Source organism: Peromyscus leucopus, chromosome 12, assembly GCF_004664715.2.
Source record: "Peromyscus leucopus breed LL Stock chromosome 12, UCI_PerLeu_2.1, whole genome shotgun sequence".
Classification (NCBI taxonomy): Eukaryota; Metazoa; Chordata; class Mammalia; order Rodentia; family Cricetidae; genus Peromyscus; species Peromyscus leucopus.
The window spans coordinates 79,067,339-79,092,067 of NC_051073.1; the positions used below are offsets into that span (position 1 = coordinate 79,067,339).

Sequence of the window (24,729 nt, forward strand, 5' to 3'; positions counted from 1 at the left end):
TATTTTGCTGGGCAATTTCAAAATGTGTCTTCAAATGAAGAAAACAAAAACAAAAACAAAACATGCTGCTGAGGGAAATACTTGTTCCCACAGTCTGCAAAGATGCTACTTTGAATCATGTGGCCAGCTTCTCTTTTCTCTCTTGAAGTTCTGCTGGCAAAGAGACCACCTATCACCTATATTACATGCCTCCATCATATCATGCCTTAACACATTTGAAAGAGGAAGAAAATGTCAGTGGTGAGGGGTCAGGACAGAGCTGTGCAGTGCCACCCTAGGAAAACGGGGGAGTTTCCTACCTTAGGGACCCCAACTCAGGCCAAAGCTGGGCTTGTGGATTTGATGCTGAAAAGAATTTCAAGAGTAGGTGGCATAGTGAAGCAAAGTTGGGAATTTTATTAAAAGTATTTTAATATAGCCTGTGGTAGTTTGAACGTAATTGGCCCACATAAGCTCATAGGGAGTGGCACTTTTAGGAGGTGTGGCTTTGTTAGAGTAGGTGTGGCCTTGTTGGAGGGAATGTGCCAGTGTGGGGGCAGGGTTTGAGGTTTCCTATGCTCAAGATACCACCCAGTGTCTGAGCCCACGGCTTGTTGTCTTCTGAAAATGTAGCCAGCATCACGTCTGCCTGGTATGATGCCATGTCCTGCTATGATAATGGACTGAACCTCTGAACTGTAAGTGAGTCACCCCAATTAAATGTTTTCCTTTATAAGAGTTGCCGTGGTCACGGTGTCTCTTCATAGCAAGAGAAACCAACCCTAACTAAGACATAGTCTTAAGCTATATTATAAGAAATATGAGAAAGAAGCACCCAGAAGAAAGTAAGACACAGCAAAGGTGTGGGTGTGGGCTTTTCAAAGAACAAGCAGCAGAGAGTGAAATACACCCAGAGTGGTGGGTGCGGACTTCTCCAGGAGGAAGCAGGAATTGTCATTGTATTAGCCACATATACCATTGACTCTCCGTTTTCCTTTCAAAGGATTAGTAAGAAGTCCCCCCCCTCCTCTTTTGTAAGACACTTGAGATGACCCTGGAGATGCCCTAGATGGAATCATAACCCACGGTGAAACCAGAAACCAGTAAGGCTGCACAGGGGTTTAGTCCACGTCGCTTCCCTGTGCGTGACGTTCCCTAGAAAATTGCAGGTTGGTAGCTAGGGGGCAGGGTTTCAAGCTATTGCTATATACCTGAATCGTTGCCTGCAGCTAGGGAAGGCTTCAGCCATTCTCTCCTTAGGGTCCCTCAAATTTTCCCACCTTTCTATCCCGCCTCAAAATAAGTCATGGAGTCTTGTATTTCAGGTGATGGAAGCAATGTTTGCAGGGCGTTTAGTAAGCCCTCGTCCCCGGCGAGGTTACTAAGTAACCCCCAAGGCCTCCAAGGAAGCTGCGAGTTACTTACGTGGATGCCAGGCAAGCATGGAAGGCAGAGAAATGAGGATCAAACGCAGCAGCGTCTGTGGCTGTCCAGGTAAAGGGGGCGAGGCAGTGTGAGATGGTTTAAAAAGAGAAAAACACTGACCCGCGCCCGGCACAGCTCCCCCTGTCCTACAGAAGCTAGGCAGTTGACTAGCTTCTCCACAGCTTCCCAATCCACCATACCTATCAACCCGCTATGAAATCACTGCGCCAGAAAGGGGCTGAGCCCTTTGTGAACCCCAAGCCTTGGTAAGGACCAGACCGAGTACCCCCATACCCAGGCTTCACGGGTGTTCCACAGGCCAAGTTCAAGGTGGTGTAGGCAGAGAAGATTGGGGCGCAGCCAGCCAAAGACAGCCCCAGAGCGACATGGAGCAGGAGCCACCAGCAGGGAGGCCTCAGAGGTCCGTGGACCTCACCTTTCAGCTCCCCCTCTCCCGTCACTTCCCCCCACCCAGCTCCCAGCTTAGCCATTGTCGTGGATCTCCACCCTGTGGCGCCACCGTGGGGGCGCAGGGTTCCCTGGGGAGCTGCACCCTCACTCAGTGGCAGCTGAGATCAGTGACAATGTGCACTCCTGCCCCATCCAGTCTGAAGGAGATGCACTGAAGAGCAGGTGTGGGCATCCTGGAGGCTGCAGGGGTGGCCGCTGAGGCTTGGAGCAGGGCAGGCACCAGACATACGCTCGCCCCAGATCAACGACCCTCAGCCTGGGTATTTGACAAAGCAGCATCAAGCTCCTGGGCTCACAAAACCCACATGCGAACATTCTCCAGCTCTGTTCTGCTCTGTTTGCATCTTCTAGCTCCTGAGGTCATCCTGTCTTGTTTTATTTTCATCCTTGTAGGATGAAAAGAGCCAAGGAAAAACACCCTGACCCTGACTTGACCCCAGGACCAGGGCTTGAAATTCCACCAATCCCTGAGCTTGCCCAGAATCAGACCACAAAACCCATCAATCCCAAGCCACCCTGAAAATCTCCACCCCCTCCCCGCAGGAAACCCTATATAAGCTCTGTACCCTCTTCAGTTTGCTGCTGCTTCTCACCCTAGAGGCAGTCACCCTCCTGGATTCTTCTTTCCAATAAATCTCTTGAGTAAGGTTTGTTGTGTGGCCTGACATTTTTGCCTGAGCAGAGATCTGCTGTAACAATTTTTGCCAGAGGGGAGCAGAACTGTAACACTTTTGCAGGAGAATCTTTGTCCTAGTGGAGCGGAGTTGTTACACTCTGGGGGACCCGAGCAAAGCTTCACCGGGAAAACCTTCCCTCGCCAGAGCAGAGCATTGGGAAAACCTTTCCCTGGAGCAGGCGGTAAGCTGCTATGCTTATGGTGACATTGTGGTATTTCTTGGCTCCTGACTGCCAGAGTACCTTTCCATCCAAGGGGCAATGCTTACGTTTGGTGCCATGACTCAGATAGGCTCATAATGTGCCCCTGCTTCCCCTCTTGGTCTGAATCGCACTGGGACTCTATCCCTCATCTCTGATCCACCCAAACAGATTCACCCTCCGTCCGGCTCAGCACTCCATGCACCAGTGGCAATTGGGTGAGCTTCTCCTTTGGCTGGTATAAACATTTCCCTGAGTCCAAGAAAGTGACTGTTGAGTGTCTGGCACCCCTTTGGTACACCTGGCACCTGACCAGAAGGGCCCTAAACTTATTCACCTTTGCAATCAAATTTGGCCTCAAAGCCCCTTAAATAATCAACCCAAATGGGCGCCTAATGGCACCCTAGATCCTAATACTATTTGAGACCTTTACAAATACTGTGAGTGACTGGGGAAATGGAAAGAGATTCCTCCGTTCCCTGTGTTCAGGCTTTCCCTTTCCTCCACTCCAACCCCAGTTTGTTTTTTGCCTGGTATTACACACACACACTGTGTAAATGTCCTGTCTTCTGAGTTACCATTGATGGATCTGTAAGCTTGTTGCAAAGTGGCATGAGAAAGCAAAGGAGTAGGCCAGCTGCAGCATGCACATTCCTGGGGTACACTCCTCCCTGCAGTATGCACATTCCTGGTGCACACTCCTCCCTGCAGTAAGCACATTCCTGGCACACACTCCTCCCTGCAGCATGCACATTCCTGGGGCACACTCCTCCCTGCAGCATGCACATTCCTGGGGCACACTCCTCCCTGCAGTATGCACATTCCTGGCGCACACTCCTCCCTGCAGTATGCACATTCCTGGCGCACACTCCTCCCTGCAGTATGCACATTCCTGGGGCACACTCCTCCCTGCAGTATGCACATTCCTGGTGCACACTCCTCCCTGCAGTAAGCACATTCCTGGCACACACTCCTCCCTGCAGCATGCACATTCCTGGGGCACACTCCTTCCTGCAGCATGCACATTCCTGGGGCACACTCCTCCCTGCAGTATGCACATTCCTGGTGCACACTCTTCCCCACAGCATACACATTCCTGGCGCACAGTCTTTCCCCGCAGCATGCACATTCCTAGCACACACTCCTCCCTGCAGCATGCACATTCCTGGCGCACACTCCTTCCCCGCAGCATGCACATTCCTGGTGCACACTCCTCCCTGCAGTAAGCACATTCCTGGTGCACACTCCTCCCTGCAGCATGCACATTCCTGGCGCACACTCCTTCCCCGCAGCACGCACATTCCTAGTACACACTCCTCCCTGCAGCATGCACATTCCTGGCGCACACTCCTTCCCCGCAGCATGCACATTCCTGGTGCACACTCCTCCCTGCAGCATGCACATTCCTGGGGCACACTCCTCCCTGCAGTATGCACATTCCTGGCACACACTCCTCCCCACAGCATACACATTCCTGGCGCACACTCTTTCCCCACAGCATGCACATTCCTAGCACACACTCCTCCCTGCAGCATTCACATTCCTGGTGCACACTCCTCCCTGCAGCATGCACATTCCTGGGGCACACTCCTCCCTGCAGTATGCACATTCCTGGTGCACACTCCTCCCCACAGCATACACATTCCTGGCACACTCTTTCCCCGCAGCATGCACATTCCTAGCACACACTCCTCCCTGCAGCATGCACATTCCTGGTGCACACTCCTCCCTGCAGTAAGCACATTCCTGGCACACACTCCTCCCTGCAGCATGCACATTCCTGGCGGACACTCCTTTCCCATAGCACACACATTCCTGGCGCACACTCCTCCCTGCAGTATGCTCATTCCTGGCACACACTCCTCCCCACAGCATACACATTCCTGGCGCACACTCCTCCCTGCAGTAAGCACATTCCTGGCACACACTCCTCCCCACAGCATGCACATTCCTGGTGCACACTCCTCCCTGCAGCATGCACATTCCTGGTGCACATTCCTCCCTGCAGCACGCACATTCCTGGCGCACACTTCTCCCTGCAGCATGCACATTCCTGGCACACACTCCTCCCTGGCTGGTGCGTCTCTCAGCTCCTTCCTGCAGCATTCTCTGTCTATGGGCAGAGCTAAAAAGTTTCCTATCTGTAAGCCTTCTTTGTTCCCGGCTTACCAGATTCACTTTTTACAGGAATTCAGGTGTCGTTTAGGTCTGAGCGGCATTGGACCATTGATTTATGCTGTCCCATTTCAATTGAAAGCTGACTCTGGAGTTGGGGTATAGGTCCCCCTCCTCTAGACCCAAGCATACATGTTTAAAAGGTTTCCTCCAAAATCTCGATCTCCTATCCGCAATCTACCTGCTATGTGACAGAGAAAGAGCAAAACAAAATAAAGGGACAGACTGTTTCCAACGGGGACGACTGCTACTCTACTCATCTCATGCCCTTGGCTCAGTACCCACTCTCCAAAGCCTCAGGGGACTTGAGCCTTTCATCTCTGACCTCTAAGAGAGAATCTTCTCCCTGAAAGGGTTAAACATGAGAAAGAGGAACGAGTACCAGCCTCAGGCCCCCAAACCGTTAGCCTCAGCAGAAATATTCTTGTCATATTTCTTGTGGCATCAGCAGAATAACCTTGTGACACTGTCTGGGTCTGGCAGAACATCCTGTGGCTATTCTAGGAAGAAAAGCAGCCCCCATGGAAGGTCCCCATAGCTGTACACCCCTTCCCCGGTGCTGATCTTTAAACCAGCCAATTATGTATTGCCCCGAATGCTATGCTAATTTTGTGGTTTTGCCTTTAAAAGATGCCTGCAATTACTGTTCGGGGCTCCTCTCACTGAATAGTAGAGGGAGCCCGTTTGCGCAAATGATTAAATAAAGCCTCTTGGGATTGCATCAACTGGTCTGGAGTCCAGGTTTCTGGGGCGCCCACCTGAGAGGATAGTGCCTTGAGTCTGGGGTCTATCACACCCCATTTCTACCTTTAATACCCCTATACTCACAGTTAACACGCGCGCGCGCGCACATACACACACACACACACACACACACACACACACACACACACACGGTGGTATTCTATTTGTACTGAAATGTGATTTTAATTGTATGTTAATAAATAAAGTTGCCCGGGGGTCAGAGCTATTAGAGCCATAGAAAGAGCGTGGCAGTGGTGGTGCACGCCTTTAATCCTATAGATCTCTGTGTGTTCAGGGATACAGCCAGCATTGGAGGCATATGCCTTTAAGACCTGGGGGGCTGTACATTCAGACAGTGACGAGGCAGTCACGTGTTTTGGTTTACAACCAATGAGAAGGCAGATCAGAAAGACTATGTATAGACACACACACAGGAAGTAGGTCTCTTTCAGAGAACTAGGAGCACCGCAGGAGGAAGGGTAAGATTTTAGCTTTGAGCTCTGACCTCTCGGCTTTCTCTTTTACATTGGTTCTGTGTTTCTTATTTAATAAGACAGTTGGTTACATCTACACACACACACACACACACACACACACACACACACACACACACACACACACTATGGAACCTATCGCTTGGCTCAGGACCTCCGACTTATCAACCCAGCAGTAGTTTCCTTTTAGCCCGTAGTGCCCATGCCTTAACATTCCAAAATGACTCAAGTTGCCGATTTGATTCTTAAGATGTGTGCAGACCATTTGTTTCTGCTGGCTTTTGCTGCCCATCACATTTGGTTCCAAATTCTTCAGCTGCTTCTGCCTCCACCTGTTCTAACCATCCATCTCTCCTTGCCTACTTGGTAAATGTCCTCTCACTGGCTCCTGGAGCCTGCTACACCCCCAGGGCCCCACCATGTGGGCAACTATTGGACCATCCCTGTCTCCTGGCCTCCTCCCCCTGGCCTGCTAAGCCCCACAGCTTCCCGAAGCCCATCTGGACCTCTGCGACCTTGTCCTTCCTGTCGGCTCCCACTTGGAGCTCACAGAAACTCCCTGCAGCGGAGTTCACTTTGCGACCCTTCCCCTCTTCATCCACGGACTCCAATTTTATTAAAGACTCTGACCTTAGTACAGTTCAAACGGCCAAAATTGGCATGCTTGATTTTCAATGATAACATCTGCCACTACATGAAAAACGATCCAAAAGCATTTTTATATCTAAACTTGCTTTCTTCTCTATTTCCTTTTATCTACACCTGTCTGGGGTAGCTCTTACATATGGATGTTTATTGTCCAAGTGGACAACCCCCCCCCCCACCTCTAACCAACAGCCCATCCTAATAGGGTCAGGAAATTGCTCTGTGTCAGGCTGTCAATGGCTGATTCAGTTCCCTATAACTCCCTCTTCCATCTCCCCTTGACTAGGGCTTACCACCCAGGCCTATTTTCTCTATTTTGTATGATAATTCCTGTTTTGAAAACAAAAATCATAAAAGCAGGGCTTATTATAGAATTTAAAAGACAATGCTTGTTTAATAAGGTATTAAAGCTGCACCTCCATATATTGAAAGGACCAAGCAGACCCCATAACAGGCTGCCCAGTCTTCTCTCAGAGATCAGGCCTCAGTTTCAGTTTCCTGAAACTTAAGCAAGCCATTTCTGGGAGGGCCATAAACAAAAGACATAGTCCTTGCAGTAGCTCCCTTTCTGCACGTACTCTGACTGCTCACAGTTCAGTCAGTTGTTTACTGTCTGGGACCCCTCACCAACTTAGAGCTACATGCATGGGTCAATGTGAACATGCTAGGCCAGCCAGCCTCCATGACAGCTCAAGGACAGAGCCTGGGCCACTGAGGCAGCCCCCACAGTCAGTACGTGCCAGGCCAGCCAGGCCCCCATGGCAGCTCAAGGACAGAGCCTGGGACTTGTACAGGCCTGCCCCAAAATGGTAACTATAACCCCCAACCAGTAAATTCAGGTTACTCACCTCACCCAATCATATGATGCCAAGGCTTGTACCACCCTACTTGTGGTTTTTCTTTTAAAAACCCCTCACCCTGAGAGCTCAGAGCTGTCCTCCTTCACCCGCTGTGTCAGATGTTGGACGCAGACCAAGTCGGGGTTTGCTTGTCATCAATAAACCCCTGTGTGTTCTGCATCAGATATCGGCTCTGTAGTGGTCTTGCTTGGGGGTCTCATGATGTGGCCACAACATACGCACAGGAATGTACCCCGTGCTGGTGCTTGAACTTTGTAACACTTCAACCAGACCACTCTCGTGGTGGGACGGCTCACCAGCAGGTTGTCAAAAGGAGATACTTGTCTCTGTAACACCTAAATCGACCTCTAAAACACCTGCTCCCCATTCTTGCTTGCTCTATGGTCAAACAAGAGATTGCTGTTGATGTTGGCTAGAAGCAGCCTGCCCTTAGTGGTCCTGTAGGAGACATGATACATATTCAGGAAGGCATTCTGCTTTTTATGTAGAATGGGCAATCTTTTTTTTTTTTTTTTTTTTTTTTTTTTTTTCTTTTTGGTTTTTCCAGACAAGGTTTCTCTGTGTAGCTTTGCGCCTTTCCTGGAATTCACTTTGGAGACCAGGCTGGCCTTGAACTCACAGAGATCTGCCTGCCTCTGCCTCCTGAGTGCTGGGATTAAAGGCGTGTGCCACCACCACCCGGCTAGAATGGGCAATCTTTTATCCTAATTAAGGACCCATGGAATCCCAGGTGGGAGACAAGGTCATTGGTAAACTTTACTATAGCATTTATCACAGCCGCCCATCAGGCACACTCAGAACACAGAGGGTACACATCCCACTCTCTCAAGCCCTAGGTGTAGACACAGTAGAAGAAGTGGTTCAGAGCTCCTCAAAGGTCCTTACATCCCTAATATCACCCCTTTTTGAGGATATTGATCCCATCTCCCTGTCATACCATCTCTTATTTCAGACCTTGACCTCTGCATATCAGCTGTTGAATAACGCTTTGCCTGACTGCTTGGAAGAGTGATGGTCGTGTGTCCCTCTGGGGTCAAACTCACAACCACCACTTGTGACCTCACGCGTTGTCTCTTCAGATTCTCTCACTTCACTGCTTGTTAACTGCTCTGAGCCAGATATCACTGCCGCACCTTATCTCCCCCACATTCCGCTCTTCGGTATCACAGACTGTTTTAACTCTTCAGGAACACACTTTGTGGACACCCTGGGTCCCACAGACTGTAATAATACCTAACCCTTAGCATTGCCACCCAGCTCCCATGTCCAAACGTTCACAGTGCCCTGATGCTCTGTGGCACATAAGTATACCATTGCCTGCCCACTAGGTGGTCGGGGACTTGTGCCCTAGTGTTTCCTTCTCCAAAGCTAGGGGTGGTACCTGGTGAAAAACCCTTGCCAGTTCCCATCACTGAGTTTATATTGGCATGCCATGAGAAATGAGCAATTCAGGTCATATTCTTTCTCCCAGGTCATATTCTTTCTAGTAACCCTGGTCATAACCACAGTGTCCCCACTGGAGTGATGGGACTGATTACCTCCCTAGCCATTTACCATTCTCACAGTTCATCCAGGATCTCCAACAGGTGGCTCAGACCATCCCAACCCTTCAGGGCCAAATAGACTCACTGATCATTGTAGTACTACAAAACTGGAGAAGAAAGCTTTATTAGATTTACTAACAGCAGAGAGAGGTGGCCTTTGTCTCTTCCTTGGGGAGGAATGTTGCTTCTATGTTAACAAATGAGCTATAGTAAAAGATAAGATCCAACAACTCCAGATGGATCTTCAAACATGAAAGAAACAGCTTGATGCCTCTGGCCAGTAGATCATTGACAGTCCAATATGGAACTGGACGCTGCCCTTCTTAATCCCTATTCTTCTCTTTTCTTAATCCTACTAGTTGTACCTGTCTTATAAATTTCTTATCTAAATTTCTTCAACAGATCCAAAAGATATCTAACCAGATTTTTAAGCAGTTACTATTACAGGACTACTGGCCCCTAGCTACAGGGCAGCACCCGGTTACATCCTAACGCTGAAAAACAGGATTGCCCCAAGGACCTCAATGACCCCAATGAACAGAAAATAGTCTAATGATAACATCGTCCCCTTCCCAAACCCTCATTGTTTATTAATAAACAAAAAGGAGAGAATGTAGGGGTGAAAAGGACCAAGCAAAAACACCCTGAACTTGACTTGATCCACCAATCCCAGAACTTTGCTCCAGAGTCAGGCTGCAGAATCCCACTAATCCCTGAGGTCCCTGAGCATGAAATTCCACCAGTCTCTGAGCTTGCCCCAGAATCAGACCACAAAAATCTACCAATTGTTATGGAATGTTATTTTAAGGTGTGTTATATTTGTTTATGCTGTGAAACATTTATTTTAATGATACAAAGATGTGTTGCATTCTTTTATGTTGCATTTGTTTAACTCTGTGAAGCTGTGTTACTTTGCCTGTCTAAAACACCGGATTGGTCTAATAAAGATCTGAATGGCCAATCACAAGGCAGGAGAAAGGTGTTGCTGGCAGGCAGAGAGAATAAACATGCTATGTTAGGCATGTTTTCAAGATCTTTCAGAGTTATATTTTCAATAGATAAATGGTCTTCACACACTTCAAAGACCTATAGAATCTGGCATTTAAAATGTTTCATTAACTTGGGGCTTTTCATGACAATGAGATACATCTGCTCCCACAGTACCAATTTACTTCAGAGAAGATGATGGGCAACTGAAGAAATTCCTTATTGAGTGTGCCTTCATTGTGGCAAGGTTAGCCATTTGGGAAAGAAACTGCTTTTGCCTTGACTGCTTGACAATATGTTGTATAAACTAGACATGGAGGACTCACAGGAAAGTGACTGCTGAACTTTGCCAAAACAAAGTAGGATGGTCCTTCAGGGTTTCTGTTTCACAGAATAGTCTGCCAGATAGTCTGCAGGACACAGAGCAGAGTGACTGATGAACATTGCCAATACCAGATGGGACAGTCCTTCAAATTTCCTGCTTCACTGGAAAGTCTGCCAGATACCCTAAGCCTGTAGGCTGAAGATTAGTGCCCCAACATTGCAGAGGAACTTTAGGTGACTGTCCAAACATCCAGATGTCTCCGTTGTTAGATGATATTATATTCTTCTGGGTCTTTGATCAAAAAGGCTAGATAATCATAGTTGCCGTTTTCCTTAGTTATGATAGAAAGTAAATTAGGTATAAAACTCTGGACTCAACTAAGATCAGATAGATAATGAAGTATTTTCTCTGAATTTGCTAAATACAAATGGACTGAATATTGTAAATGTAATTCTTACTTGATAACTGTTTTTGTTGTGTGTAGTTTTACTATATTAAAGTTAAACCTTTCATTTTTATTTAGACAAAAGAGAGAAATGTAGAATAATAATTTAAGATGTGTTACATTTGTTTACGCTGTAGAACATTTGTTTAATGATGCAAAAATGTGTTGCATTCTTCTATGTTGCATTTGTTTAAGTCTGTGAAGCTGTGTTGCTTTGCCTGTCTAAAACACCTGATTGGTCTAATAAAGAGCTGAACGGCCAATCACAAGGCAGAAGAAAGGATAGGTGGGGCTGGCAGTCAGAGAGAATAAATAGGAGGAGAAATCTGGGGAGAGAGAGATCAAGGAGCAAGAGAAGGAGGAGGACTTCAGGGCCAGCTACCCAGCCACACAGCCACCCAGCCACACAGCCAGACACCGAGTAAGAAGGAAAGGAAAGAGATACAGAAACAGAGAAAGGTAAAATCCCAGAGGCAAAAGGTAGATGGGATAATCTAAGTTACAAAAAGTTGGCTAGAAATAAGCCAAGCTAAGGCTGGGCATTCATAAGAAAGAATACATCTCCATGTGGTTTTATTTGGGAGCTGGTGGTGGGACCCCTAAGAGTCAAAGAACCAAAAAGAGTAAAAACCAACCAACTACAACCAATCCCAAGCCACCCTGGAAATCTCTGCCCCTCCCTGCCAAGACTGTGTGTAAGCTTTGTACCCTGTTCAGTTTGCTGCTGCTTCTCACCCTAAAGGCAGCCACCCTCCTGGATTTTCCCCCAGTAAATCTCCTGAGTGAAGCTTGTTGTGTGGTGTGACACTTTGCATCAGATTAAGCCCAGTTGTGACTACATTTGCTGGAGCCAGAGCAGAGCTCAGCACTTTCACTGGGGAAGCCTCCCCGAGAGGAGCAGAGCTGGGCAGAGCTGGGCAGAGCTGAGCAGAGCTGGGCAGAGCTGAGCAGAGCTGGGCAGAGCTGAGCAGAGCTGGGTAGGGCTGGGCAGAGCTGGGCAGAGCTGGGCAGAGCTGGGCAGAGCTGAGCAGAGCTGAGCAGAGCTGGGTAGGGCTGGGCAGAGCTGGGCAGAGCTGAGCAGAGCTGAGCAGAGCTGAGCAGAGCTGGGCAGAGCTGGGCAGAGCTGAACAGAGCTGGGCAGAGCTGAGCAGAGCTGGGCAGAGCTGGGCAGAGCTGGGCAGAGCTGGGCAGAGCTGAGCAGAGCTGGGCAGAGCTGAGCAGAGCTGGGCAGAGCTGGGCAGAGCTGGGCAGAGCTGAGCAGAGCTGCAACAACTTTGCTAGGTAAACTGTTGGTGGCTTTGGTGTGCAGATCCACCACCGCCCAGCATAACACTTTTTGTTGTTGTTCTTGTTTTGAGACAGGGTTTTTCTGTGTAGTTTCGGTGCCTGTCCTGGACCTTGTTCTGTAGCCCATGCTGGCCTCGAACTCACAGAGATCTGCCTGCCTCTGCCTCCTGAGTGCTGGGATTAAAGGCGTGTGCCACCACCGCCCTGCATACTATTTTCAATATGACTGTTTTCTGTAATTGTGTATCATTTTGCAATTAAAGTCAGATTGGGGTAATTTAAGAGAATCATGAGGCAGTTTGGGCTCCTGATCTGCACCAATGCCTGCTCAGCCTTAGTTGTGGCATTGGCAGCTCACCAGAGGAAGGACCGTAGGCAGAGGGACGAAGATGCAGGTTGCTTGAGTGTCTCTCACGGACGGGTGAATCCCTGCTACACATCACCCCACCCCAGCACTGGGACTCTACCTGTGTCTGGAGGATGTGGCTCTTCTCTTCAGTGACCCATTGTTCCCCATGTGAGCTGCTAGTGAGTTAGACGACATCCGGGGTGACTCCCATGATGGGCCGACCCCGTGCCTGGTAGAACCGGAGTTTTGACAAAACATGTGCAGATACTCCTCTGCTTGTGGAGTGGCTGCGTCTGATAAGCTTGCTGTACGTGGGAAGTGTAAATGGAAAACGGCTTCCATCCGCCTGCCCCACTGGCAGCACCACACACGGCAGGACTGGTCTGTCTCCCTCATGGTTGCAGGATTAGCTGGGAGCTACCCTTCTCAATTCAGCATCACGAGAGGTTCAAGCCACACCATGGTAGCTCTGGAAACATCAAAACTTAAAGTTCAAAGTGTAGTTTCTGTTGTTGGCTCTGCAGCTGGGGTCCCACTGTCTCTGATCCCAGGGGGTAGGGGGTGAACAGACACAGAACCAACGGCACAGGCTCTGGGAGGTTGTTAGCAATCTCGTTTATTAAACAAAGTATTAATAAATAAACTGAGGTATTTATGTGTGTGATTTTTGGCGGGCTCTGCTCCAGCTGCCATGATGTTTCCTGGTTGGCTCTGGGTCATATGTCAGCAGTGGTCATCTTGGGGATCCGGTTTCAGGGTCCCCTGGGTCAGGATACTACTGTGCTTGTCAGAGCTCTTTGTTTGCTTAAGGCATGGCCCAGAGCTTTCGGCCTTACCTGCCTCAAGTTTCCACAATGTGTGTGGCTTTCCACCATCATAATGTAAACAAACAAACAAAAGCAGTAGCCCTGTCTAGCCAATGTGGGTATGCTGAGGTGGGGACGGAGATCTGAGGACTTCCAGTCACATCCCAACATATATATATTCTGGCACACACACATACATGGATGTGTACTTACACACGCATGTGTGTATGTGTGAGTGTGTCTCCTGCGGGTCTTTGACTAGCGGGTGTAGGCATCAGAAGTCCTGGGCTTAGGACAAGCCCATGTGAATTACTGGAACTTGCCCTAGTGTTAGCGATGGTGTTGTCATGTTCTGAAATCTAACAACTACAATAGACGCTTCTGGCACTACCCTATGCTTCCTCTGGCACCTGTGTGTGAAGTCTCCTAAGGCAGGGACGTGCTTATCTGTATATAATCATATTTGTGAAAAATATGATACAAGGCAACTTTTGATTAAGGCAGTTAGAGATATTTGTTTTCATATTTCTAGACAGATGCCCATGCTTTGCTGTTCCCTGTGCTCAGGGACTCTGACACTCAGGGCATTTCTATTCCCCTTCAGAAAATTCCTTAGGGAAAATTCATTCTTACCTAAAAGAATTCTGCCCTGGGAACATGTTCGTTCTCAACATGCTGCCTGGATCTGCTCCGGGCGGGGTGGGAGTGGGGTGGCCAGCAGAGGACGCCAAACTCAGTCTCGCCAGAGCCGTCGAGTGTCCTAGGCTGTGGGCGCTGGTACGGCAGCCTTTCCCACTTTATTTGTTCATGGATTCTGCGTGGCTTTGTTCTTACTAATGTGTAATCAATGCAGGGGTCTTTCATTCAATTATATCTCTTAAAGAAAATCATGAAACATACCCACTTTTACTTTTCTCCTGAGTCTGCTGCTAAGGAGAGGAAAACGACCCAGGCATTTCCTTATCATTGTCAGGTCCAAAAGCAACTCAGAGGCTGAGCGAGCCCGGAGGCCGGCATGCGCTGTGGTGTGCTAACAAGCACCACAGAGCCAGCTGCCCTAAGCACGGTGGCTCCTCTCAGCTCCCACCCCAAATGTCTCCCGCTGGTGGGCTTCCCTCCCGAGCTTCTCAGTCTCTTGTAGCCAGTTATCTCTGCCACGCTGTCCCTCTTGTCTTCCTCTCCTGGCCCTCACTCTTGGGCTCCTTTGCTCACTCGCTCTCCCGCCATGACCCAGTACGCTGGCCGTTCTCAGTCTACCACCTTCCCCTCTGCTCTGGACCGTTCCAGACGCCTCTGCCCGTACTCCCTCAAATCTCTAATAAAAACCTTCCCTTCAGGCAGACTGTGGAGCAACCATGTCTTCAGTTCATGTGCTCACTGCTCTTTATAACGATGGTTGACGCGCGAGCAGGAGAGTGCAATGCTCAGCCTGCCTCGACTATTCAAATGGTCCCTCAAAGTGGCTAAGGAGTTTGTCGTACAGGTTTGGGTGTTTTCTTTGAAATGGGGTCTCACACTAGGTAGCTCAGGTTGGCCTTGGATTCCCGCCTCGTTCTCCAGCAGGCCGGGGTGCAGCAGTGTACCGCCATGTTCTCAGTTTGGAGGAAGTTCTTCTTTTTTCTGTTTTTTTCTTCGTGTTTTTATGATGCACATGTATTATGTGTGTGCACCTATGTGTGTACTCACAAGCCCCTTTGTGTGTGTGAGTGTGGGTGTGCACATGCCACTGCATGCACGTGGAGGTCAGAGGTCAACCTCAGGTGTTGGTTCTTCATCTCTTTCTTGCTAGCTGCTTTAGACGCCAGGCTGGCTGGCCTGAGAACGTCTAAGGGTTGTCCTGTCTGGACTTCCCAGGTCCCGTAGGAGCCCTGGGATCACAGGTGTGAGCTGCTGTGCCCGGCTTTTACCTGTGTTCCGGGGACCAAACTCAGGTTCCATGCTTGTATAAAAACTGCTGCAGCCGGTGGACTGTCTTCCTGGCCCTGTAAGGTTCTCTGTAGCAGTTTTTAATTAACCCGTGAAAGAAGAACGGTAAAATGAACAAGCGGGTCGGACAGTGAGCGTCCGTCACAAAGACGCATCTTAGAATGGAAGGGCCTGTGTCCTGGTGTCCCGTGTGCTGATTCCACGCTCTCCCTCCCCACAGGCCCCTCTCCTAGCTCACTTACCGACCCAGACACCACGACTGCACTGCCCTTCTGGACCCTTTTAATCCTAAGTGCCACCCTGTAAGACCCCCAGGGGCTCCTCAGATCCCTTCCCCCAGGGTCTCATGTTTGAGTCATTGGCAACATGTCCGTTCATTTGGTTCTGTTTCCTGTTGAATTTGGAAGGTGTGTGCATAGGTCACATTTTAGAACCCACAGCCTGGTTCCACAGTCTGTCAGGAGTCCTCTTGATCCTGAAGCAGAGATCCTGAAGTCTCTGCAGTACTGGGTGGTGTGTCCTGACACTCTGGGAACCCCGGAACCCCGCCCTCCCCACCCGCTCTCTGGCTCAGGCTCCCTCAAGCTTTCCTTTTCCAGGCCCCTCTTGGTTACAGCTTTCAGTCACTTGTTTCATTTGTCGGATATCAGAGGATGGTAATGTGACAGACGGAAACAACAACAGAGAGACAGATGTACAGACAGTGAGAGTGTGAATGTGAATCTGGGCTGCTTCTCCCCAGTCTCAGGGAATCACAGTGACCCCAGCCACTGTGGGGTCCCAATGAGATCCTAATGAGAGTAGCCAAGAATTCCCTGGCTCGTACATTCATCACTCATTCCCGCCTGTCTTACCACCTAGAGTGTTTATCACGCACAGAGACTCCAGCCAGCTGGGAATTTGCAGTCTAGGCTAAGAGTCTTGCTAAATAAAGTCAGAGCTGTGAGGCAGGTGCTAACTGTAACTAGGAAAACAGGCTGTCTGCCCACTGGAGGGAGGAAACAACTGCAGAGCGGCCAGGAAACGGTTGCCCAAGGAGGGGGAGGTGAGATCGCCGGGGAGCCTTGCATCCGTGCAGAGGGAGGACACAGTCCAGCGACAGGAAACCCTCCCAGTGTGAACAGCTTGAGCGAAGGTTTGGAGGTGACCAAGCACACCAGGCCCCTGATCAGCGGCAGTTAGCTGAACAGGGCAGAAATGGACCTCGCAGCTGGAAGGGACAGGACTTTCAGCACAGGCTCTGACCAGTCTCCAAAGGCTGGATGATGAGGAAGCTAATTCTGTCCCTCCAATCTGTGGTCTTCTCATACACCATATGCAGTTGCTGGGGGTCTGAGCTGAGATAAACCACAACTGTAAAATACATACTGGATTTCAAAGATGGAGCACCAAAGAAAAAACAATGCTCATACGTGCCTGTGATATTGGCTGCTCATTAAAATGATTATATTTGGGACATGTTGTGTTAAATAAAGTATATCTTAGAAATCATTTTTCCTGTTTCTTCTTACTTTTTTACTGTTGTTTTAAAACTACTTTCAAAGATGGGAAGTCTCACTTTGTCCCAGGCTAAAAACCCCTGGACTGAAGCGATCTTCTGCCTCAAGCTACCAAGTAGTGAGGACTACAGACCATGCCAACGCACATGGTCACTGTATTTGAATGTAGCCACCAGAAGCTGGGGACTGCGGCTGTGGCTTGCCCGGTGCCTTAGAACACAGGAAGCAGTCAGCAGGTGACGTGAAGTGAGTCTGGACAAACGGACGGTTAGGACAGAGGACGAGGCAAGGCTACGGCAGAGGGAGGAAGCCCAGGGAGGTTGGGAGAGAAGCAACTCAGATCAAAGGTTCATAATTACCCGGCATGAAGGAAGGACAGGCCACACCCATGGCAGGCAAAGCTAGTTACGCAGTTCATGTCAATTCGTCAGTGTTAGGCCGTCAAGAGGGTTCAGCTCAGCAGGTGAAGGCGCTTGCTGCCAAGTCTTAGGCTCTGGGTTTGATCCCTAGGCACACATGATGGGAAAAGAAATGACTCCCTCAAGCTGTCCTCTGACCTCACACACAAACATGATTAAGTAATAATAAATTAAAATGTTTCCCTTTCCATATAAAGGAATCATTGGGCTTCAGGCCAGACACAGGCAGGTCTTTGCTGTGGCAAGCCAACTCTAAGATCTCATCTTCCTTGGAGCTGGTGGGATAGGAGGAACCAGACGGTGGAGGAGGCCAAGCCTCTCCTGCTGCCTGGATTCCTTGTTACAGCCGGAACCTCAGATGGTGAAAAACAAGAGTGGAAGACCACTAACTGTCCTTGAAAACCGTGCTCCCAGAATCCTTTCCACAGGGCGAAGGCCACATGCAAAGAACTTGTGTGATCTGAGGGCATGGAAGCCAGAGGGTGCCAGAGCATGACATAAGCCGAGGCCATTGTTTCACAGACCGGGAGAGTCATGGGCCTCAGGAGGCACTTCTCAGGAGGGAAACCTTGGGATCATGCAGCAGTGGTAAACAGGTGTTCTCAACCATGTCTGAAGCCACAAAGGACACCATTTGCCAGCACCTCCCTGAGGCAAAGCATGTCCATACGGTACAGACACCTCACATACAGACTCTCACTCTTAGGACACATTCTAGACTGCCTCCCTGAAGTTCCGGGCACCACACTGTGGCCAGGACTCTTCCATCCCTCTGCAGCCAGCAAGGCTAGTGTGGCTTCAGTGGACCATGCACCTCATATTTCAAGGTCTCTCCACAGGCCATGACTCAGAACCCAAAAGCTGAGGAGGCCCCAATGACACCCCAAGCAGGGATTGCCGAAACCCCGGCAGGAGCTGGTGAGGACCACATCCTGCCCTGCCCAGCCCGTTCCTCTCAGTTAGCTTTGCCGGCAGCCGCACTGGTCATTCACCCATTGCTGAGGCTGCTGCTTTGCGCTAAAGATAGAACTGGGTATTTCAGCAGTCAGTATGGTCCACAACACAAGGCTGATAACAATCTGGCCTTTGAGAAAATGCTGGCTGGCCTATCACTCCCCTGCACAGAAGGTAGCTGTAGCTCACCCTGGGGACCTTTACTGATATCTGGATCCTCCCGGGGTTGTCATCACTTACAGTGGGGGCAGGTGCTGTGTGCTGCATCTGGTAGCAGAGGCCAGAGAAGTTGCTCAACACCCACAACACAAGGCAGCTCCGTGACAAGGCAGCCCCATCCCCAACATCACTAGTACCAAGGAGGGGAACCTGCTCTAAGCCTGTCACTTGACATCTGCTCTCCCCCGAAGTAGAGGGCCAGTGAAGGTGTTTCCTAAACTTTACTCTGTGACTGTGAGGGTGACAATAGAAGACGCTGTCCCTGGCAAGGAGGTCCCCCTCCAAGATGTTTCTGTCATCCACTTGACCCATCATCATAATGAGTATGCTGTTCATGGTGCCTGGCCAATCTGAGAGTGACTAGTCAGGTTCTGGGGACATTGGTTCTGAAATCACAAACCAGCCAAGCCAAACTCAGAAAAAGAGCTTTAATTCTATAATCCAGCCTCCAGTGGGGCTCACAGCAACATTGCAAGACATGGAAAAGCTGAATGGCTCCATCTTCTTGGCTCTGTGAAACCCCAATGCTCTACCCCTCCTTCCTATACCAGCCTCACTGAGCAAAGCAAACGGCACCTCCAGAGCCTGGGATTCCGAATCTGTAAACTACTTTTCTCCTCCTCTCTCCCTCTCTATCCCGTTCTCCTTTTCCTGGCTCCAGAGCCCCATGGCACAGTAATACACAGCCTCGTCCTCAGGCTGCAGATCAGAGATCCACAGATACCCCAGGTTCCTGGCCACATCTTTGGATCCGGAGAAGCGAGGGGGTATCTTGGGACCCTGGTGCTTGTCTGAGCGTGAGAAATATCTCAGCAGGAACCTGGGAGGGTGGCCTGGATGCTGCTGGTACCAGTAAATGTTGTAAATGTTGATGTTATGGTTGCTGCTCAGGGCACAGGAGAGGCGGATGGTGGTTCCAAGCGAGGAAGAGGCAGACGGTGGTTGATACAGCGTGGGTTGAGGGCCACAACCTGAGAAGACAGAACCATGGCCATCACCGGGGCAGAGCAGGGCAAGAGGAGGGGCCAGGAGGCTCTGGGCCCCAAGAGTTCCTTACCTGTCAGGTGGGCCACCAGCATGAGCAGGACGGAAGTCCAGGCCATGGCTTACGACCGCAGCAGTCTGCTTCCCACGGCCACTGCTCCTGGGGCCCCCGCCAGCTGGGAAACACTCTCCTCCCTGCTTTGAGAAGAGGGTCATTGCACCCCTGGTTCCTGCTCACCACCCTCCCAGGCTTTCTGGGCTCTTCAGGTCACTTACCAGAATGGTCTGATGGCAGCCTTGGTGGCTCTGCCTTTGTCCCATAGAAGCATACTGCGAGGAAGCACCTGCTAGAAACTTGTGGACCAGAACCCAGGAGCTGGCTGGTGGACTCATCTCCCTGAGGGAGAGTGACCTCAACTCCCCTGAGAAGCTGAGCCTCTCGGAAAAAGATTTCTTGTTCACTTTTAAATGCCTGTGAACTGGGACGAGACCATGCATCCTCAGGACAGTGAAAGCACCTCTTCACACAGCAGGAAACCAGGGTCTCAGAAGGAGTGGGGTGCTCTGATGCCTTCTAAGCTCTGAAGAGCCTTCAACTTGGGTCTTTCCGTCCTAGAACAAAGCAGCTTTAAAAAGAAAATGTAGCAGGGGACCTATCTCCCTGCCCTCCCTGCTCTGTGCCCACTGCGCGTGCGCCTGCTACAGAGTAAACTGCACCTCACTCATAGGCTGGAGCTAGGTTCTCCTCTGGGCCTATATGCCCAGACAGGAGTTATCAGGAGGTAATTAAGCTTAAATGAGATCAGGGATGGGACCCTGAGCCAGTAAATTGGTGTCCTTTTTGAAATGGACATGAAAATGGAAAAATTGAACAGATGCTGTTGATGAGGGATGTCAAGAAAAGGCCTCCATCTCCATGCCAAGGCATCTTGTGTCAGATCCTCTCTCTAGAATCCTTAGGAAGAACCTGGTGATAACCTGCCTTTGGACTTCCAGCCTTCAGAGACATGATAGAACCAGTTTCTATTGTTTCAGCCACTCAGCATGCAGGACCTTATCCCCTGTGGCCTTAGGCAATGAATCCAGAAACATCTTACTCTGGTGGGCTACAGTACAAGATGCCACCCAGTGGGTATCTAATAACAACAGAAAGTCCTATTTTACACATTCCAAAACTGCAGAGTCCAGGGGCTCTGGCCAGTTCTGCCTGCTGAAGCTCATTTCCTGGCTCACAGACGGTGCCTTCTTCTGACCTCACACGGCAAAAGGTAAACAGAGCTCTCTGAAGCTTTTCCTCTTTCATAAAGAACTTATGATCCCCAAAGGCCCCGCCTCCTCACACCACCTGGGGGGCTAGTATCTAAGCCTGTGAATAGTACATGATACCCATATCCAAACCATAACCAGAGTGGCCCAAGAGCCATTCCCACATGCTCATTCTCCTACAAAAAGCTGGAAGTTTCCTGGCCCTTGAATCCCATGCACTGGGTAACACTGAGCAAGTCACCTTGTCTGCAAGTCACATGTGATGGTGGGGACCCATATCTCAAATGAGCCCATGCCCCTTCTCTCCCAGTCCTAATCAGCTGGGCAGAGGCCACCTCATTGACCAACACCGTCCTCTGCCAAAGGGGTGGGGCAGGCCTCTGTGGACACAGGCACTTTGAACCGCCTTGTGCAGTCATGGCTGTAGATATGTCTAGGACCGGTTGCTGTTGCTCCTTCCTCCTCATACATCCTGGGAGACAGGGGATGAACCACTGGGTGCTGAGTCCAGGATGAGAGGGAACGTTGTTCACTCATCGGCTCACCCCTGCCTCCAGCAGCCCATCCGTGTGTTCGGCTTGTAAAGGTACCGTCATCAGAGCACGAGACAGTCCCGCCAGTGAACATCACCACTTCACTAGCCCTCCCAGCCCTCTCACCCCTGACACAATTGGAGCTTTCTGACCCCTGACAATTCTCAGAGAGGACACGTGGTTATCCTTGTCCTTGAGACAAAAGAGGAGCCAAGAATCACATTCAGCCCAGGGACGCCCTCGTCTCAACTTTAATTTTGCAGACTTCACCTCGTTCTAGGACCTTCTGTGGTGGTTTGAAAGAAAATAGCCCCCAAAGAGAATGGCACTATTAGGAGGCAGGTCCTTGTTTGAGGAAGTGTGTCACTGTGGAGGCAGACTTTGAGATCCCATATGTGCTCAAGCCACACCCCGTAAAACAGACCACTTCCTGTTCCCTGAAAGATATAGGACTCCCAGCTACCTCTCCAGCACCATGTCTGCCTGCATGCTGCCATGTCCCACCATGATGATGGACTGAACCTCTGAACTGTAAGCAAACCACTCCAATTAAATAATTTCCTCTATAAAAGTTGCTGGGGTCATGGTGTCTCTTCACAGCGATAGGAACCCTAGCGGAGACAGAGTTGGTACCAGGGACTGGAGTATTGCTGTGATAGGCCTGACCATGTATTTGTTTAGAGTAATACGGACCTTAGGTCTGTGCATTAGAAAAGCAGTGGAACGCTTTAAGTGCTGCCTAATGGGCCATCCCAGTAGGAACACGGAAGACAGATTTAATAAACTGTGGGGCGGGGGCCGGCTCAAGAGTTTCAGAGGAGAAGAATATTAACATGTGCCTAGAGATCATTCTTGTGATATCTTGGTGAAGAACATGGCGGCTTTTTGCCTTTGTCTGAGAAGTCTGCCTGAGGCTAAAGTGAAGGGCTTTGGATTAATTCCACTGGCAGAGGAAATCTCAAAACAACCTAGTAGACTCTGTCATGTGGTCATTGGTGTTAACTCTAATGAAGATTTATAATGAAAAGCAGCAAGCTGAGCAAATAAAAATACAAAATGTACAGATTGAGAAAAGGAACACCAGGAAGTGGAATGGAGCTAAGTTCTGTGTTCAAGGAGATACACGGATTAAGAAATGGAATAAAGGGAGTGGTGACCTGAGGGCAAGATCCCACCCAGCTGTTTCCAACTTGTGTAAAGGAACTAAAGAAAAACTTAGAGCCTGGTGTGGTGGTGACCCACACCTTTGATCCCAGCACTCAGAAGGCAGAGGCTGGCGGATCTCTGAGTCAGAGCCCAGCCTGGTCTAGGGATCCAGTTTCAGGACAGCCAAGCTTAGGCAGTGAAGGACAGAAAGCTGGTGAAGATGTGATTGAAGGAGGGCCATGTTCCAGCCCCAGCAAGCAGTAGAATTTGGCAGCTTTGGCCTCGTGGTTCTGTCTTGAGTCAAGGATGGAAGAAAGGGGCTATGGAATAAAGCTGCTGAGGCCAGGCATGTGTCAGGGGTGTCCCTGAGTGGAGGCCAGAGAGGCCATTGTGTGAAGCTGTGACGTTGAAGCCTGGATTGCTTTGGAGACCCAGAGATACTGGAGAGCCATGGGACACCTGCTGAGGAGAGCTGCTAACAGGGAGTGGACCCAGCCCGAGAGCAGTGTGCTGCAGTCAACAAAGCAGAAGGAGTTGGAGATCTGAAGAGCACTTTGACATCAGACCTGGAGAGGCAGAGTTTAGAGTTTGCCCAGCTGGTTTTTGGTCTTGCCTTAGTCCAGTATTTCCCCACTCTGCTCCCTTCCTATGTTTTGCAATGGTGCCATTATAAGTTGGAAGTATGTGATGGGTTTATTTTACTTTACTTTATTTTATTTTATAGGAGATTACAGTTAAAGAGATTGCATAAATCTCAGAAGAGACTTTAAACTTTAGACTTTTAAATAAGTTTGAGACTGTGATAAATTATGGGGACTTTTTTTTTGGGGGGAGGAGTTTCAAGACAGGGTTTATCTGTGTAGCTTTGCGCCTTTCCTGGATCTTGCTCTGTAGACCAGGCTGGCCTGGCTCTGCCTCCCGAGTGCTGGGATTAAAGGCGTGCGCCACCACCGCCCGGCTGATTATGGGGACTTTTGAAGTTGGATTGAATACATTTTTGCGTTATGATATGGTTACAAGCCTTTGAGTGCCAGGGAGTAGAATTTGGTGGTTTAAAAGAAAATAGCCTTCAAAGAGAATGGCACTATTAGTAGATGTAGTCTTGTTTGAGGAAGTGAAGGCAGGCTTTGAGACTTCATATATGCTCAAGCTACACCTAAAGAGAAAGACCACTTCCTGTTGCCTAAAAGACCTAGGACTCTCAGCTACTTCTCCAGCACCATGTCTGCCTGCATGCTGCCAGGTCCCATTGTGATAATAGACTGAATCTCTGAACTGTAAGTGAGCCACCTCAATTACATGTTTTCCTTTATAAGAGTTGCCGTGGTCCTGGTGTCTCTTCACAGCAATAGAAACCCCGACTAAGACAGCCTCACACCACCCACCTGGAAATATTGGTTTCAAGTGGATACTATGTGTGAGAGGAAGTTTCTGGAGCCTCCTAGGCCCTACAGGAGATGGCCCCTGAAACATTAGGGTTGGGAAGGGGTCACACACTGTTGACTGATGCGTTCTCTTGGCCTTGCAGCCTTACCTCACCTCTGTCCCCTCAGCCATGCCCTCACCCAGCAGCTAGACTCACGACAGTCAGGTATGACACCTTGGTGGAGTGGATATATTCTATCCTTCTCCCAGGCCACATACAACTCTCTTCTTCTTCTTCTTCTTCTTCTTCTTCTTCTTCTTCTTCTTCTTCTTCTTCTTCTTCTTCTTCTTCTTCTTCTTCCTTCTTCTTCTTCTTCTTCTTCTTCTTCTTCTTCTTCTTCTTCTTCTTCTTCTTCTTCTTCTTCTTCTTCTTCTTCTTTCTTTTTTTGGTATTTTCGAGACAGGGTTTCTCTGTGTAGTTTTGGTGCCTGTCCTGGATCTCGCTCTGTAGACCAGGCTGGACTCACAGAGGTCCACCTGGCTCTACCTCCCTTATACAACCCTTCTTTAGACCAAAACATAGTTATTGATACAGACTTCAAGGTCTACAGAACCCTGGGCTACCAGGGGCCCATTCTATCCGGCTGCTCAGTTGCAGATACTTTGTAGACGATTTTTGTTATTGTTGTATAACAATACCTGTGAGTTGATACATTCCGTCCTTCAGGGATGCTCCTTAAGTCAGGATGTTTCAACAGGAGGCTCCTTAAGACTCCAGAAGTAAATGTGGGACCAAAACAGGAACAAGAACAATACACCTTGCAAGTTAATGTGAGACCCAAACAGGAAAAACAGGTTAAGGGTTCTGTTTTGCAGTTAAGACAGTTAAGAATGAGTTCCTGTTTGTCCTGTGTGTGTTTGAACCCTCTGTACTGGATGTGCTTGATCGCACCTGGGTGGGAGGTATGCAGGCAGGAAATATGTCAGAATATAATTGCCTCATTGA

The 24,729-nt window shown here is 49.4% G+C and overlaps 1 protein-coding gene and 1 long non-coding RNA gene across 2 annotated transcripts; one reads left to right on the forward strand and one right to left on the reverse strand.

The window, feature by feature from the left end:
• Positions 1 to 520: 520 nt before the first annotated feature.
• On the forward strand, positions 521 to 2,522 carry LOC114685731. The gene is made up of 3 exons (XR_003733488.2): positions 521 to 677; positions 1,305 to 1,473; positions 2,269 to 2,522. It is a non-coding gene; the product is annotated as an uncharacterized LOC114685731 (long non-coding RNA).
• A 16,321-nt stretch (positions 2,523 to 18,843) lies between these two features.
• Positions 18,844 to 19,882, reverse strand: LOC114685727 (immunoglobulin omega chain-like). The gene is made up of 3 exons (XM_028860367.2): positions 19,690 to 19,882; positions 19,487 to 19,611; positions 18,844 to 19,400 (listed from the first exon to the last, which is right to left on the reverse strand). Exons 2-3 carry the CDS (start codon positions 19,530 to 19,532, stop codon positions 19,036 to 19,038), a joined length of 411 nt encoding a protein of 136 aa, XP_028716200.1. The 5' UTR covers positions 19,533 to 19,611; positions 19,690 to 19,882; the 3' UTR covers positions 18,844 to 19,035.
• Between the last annotated feature and the right edge of the window lie 4,847 nt (positions 19,883 to 24,729).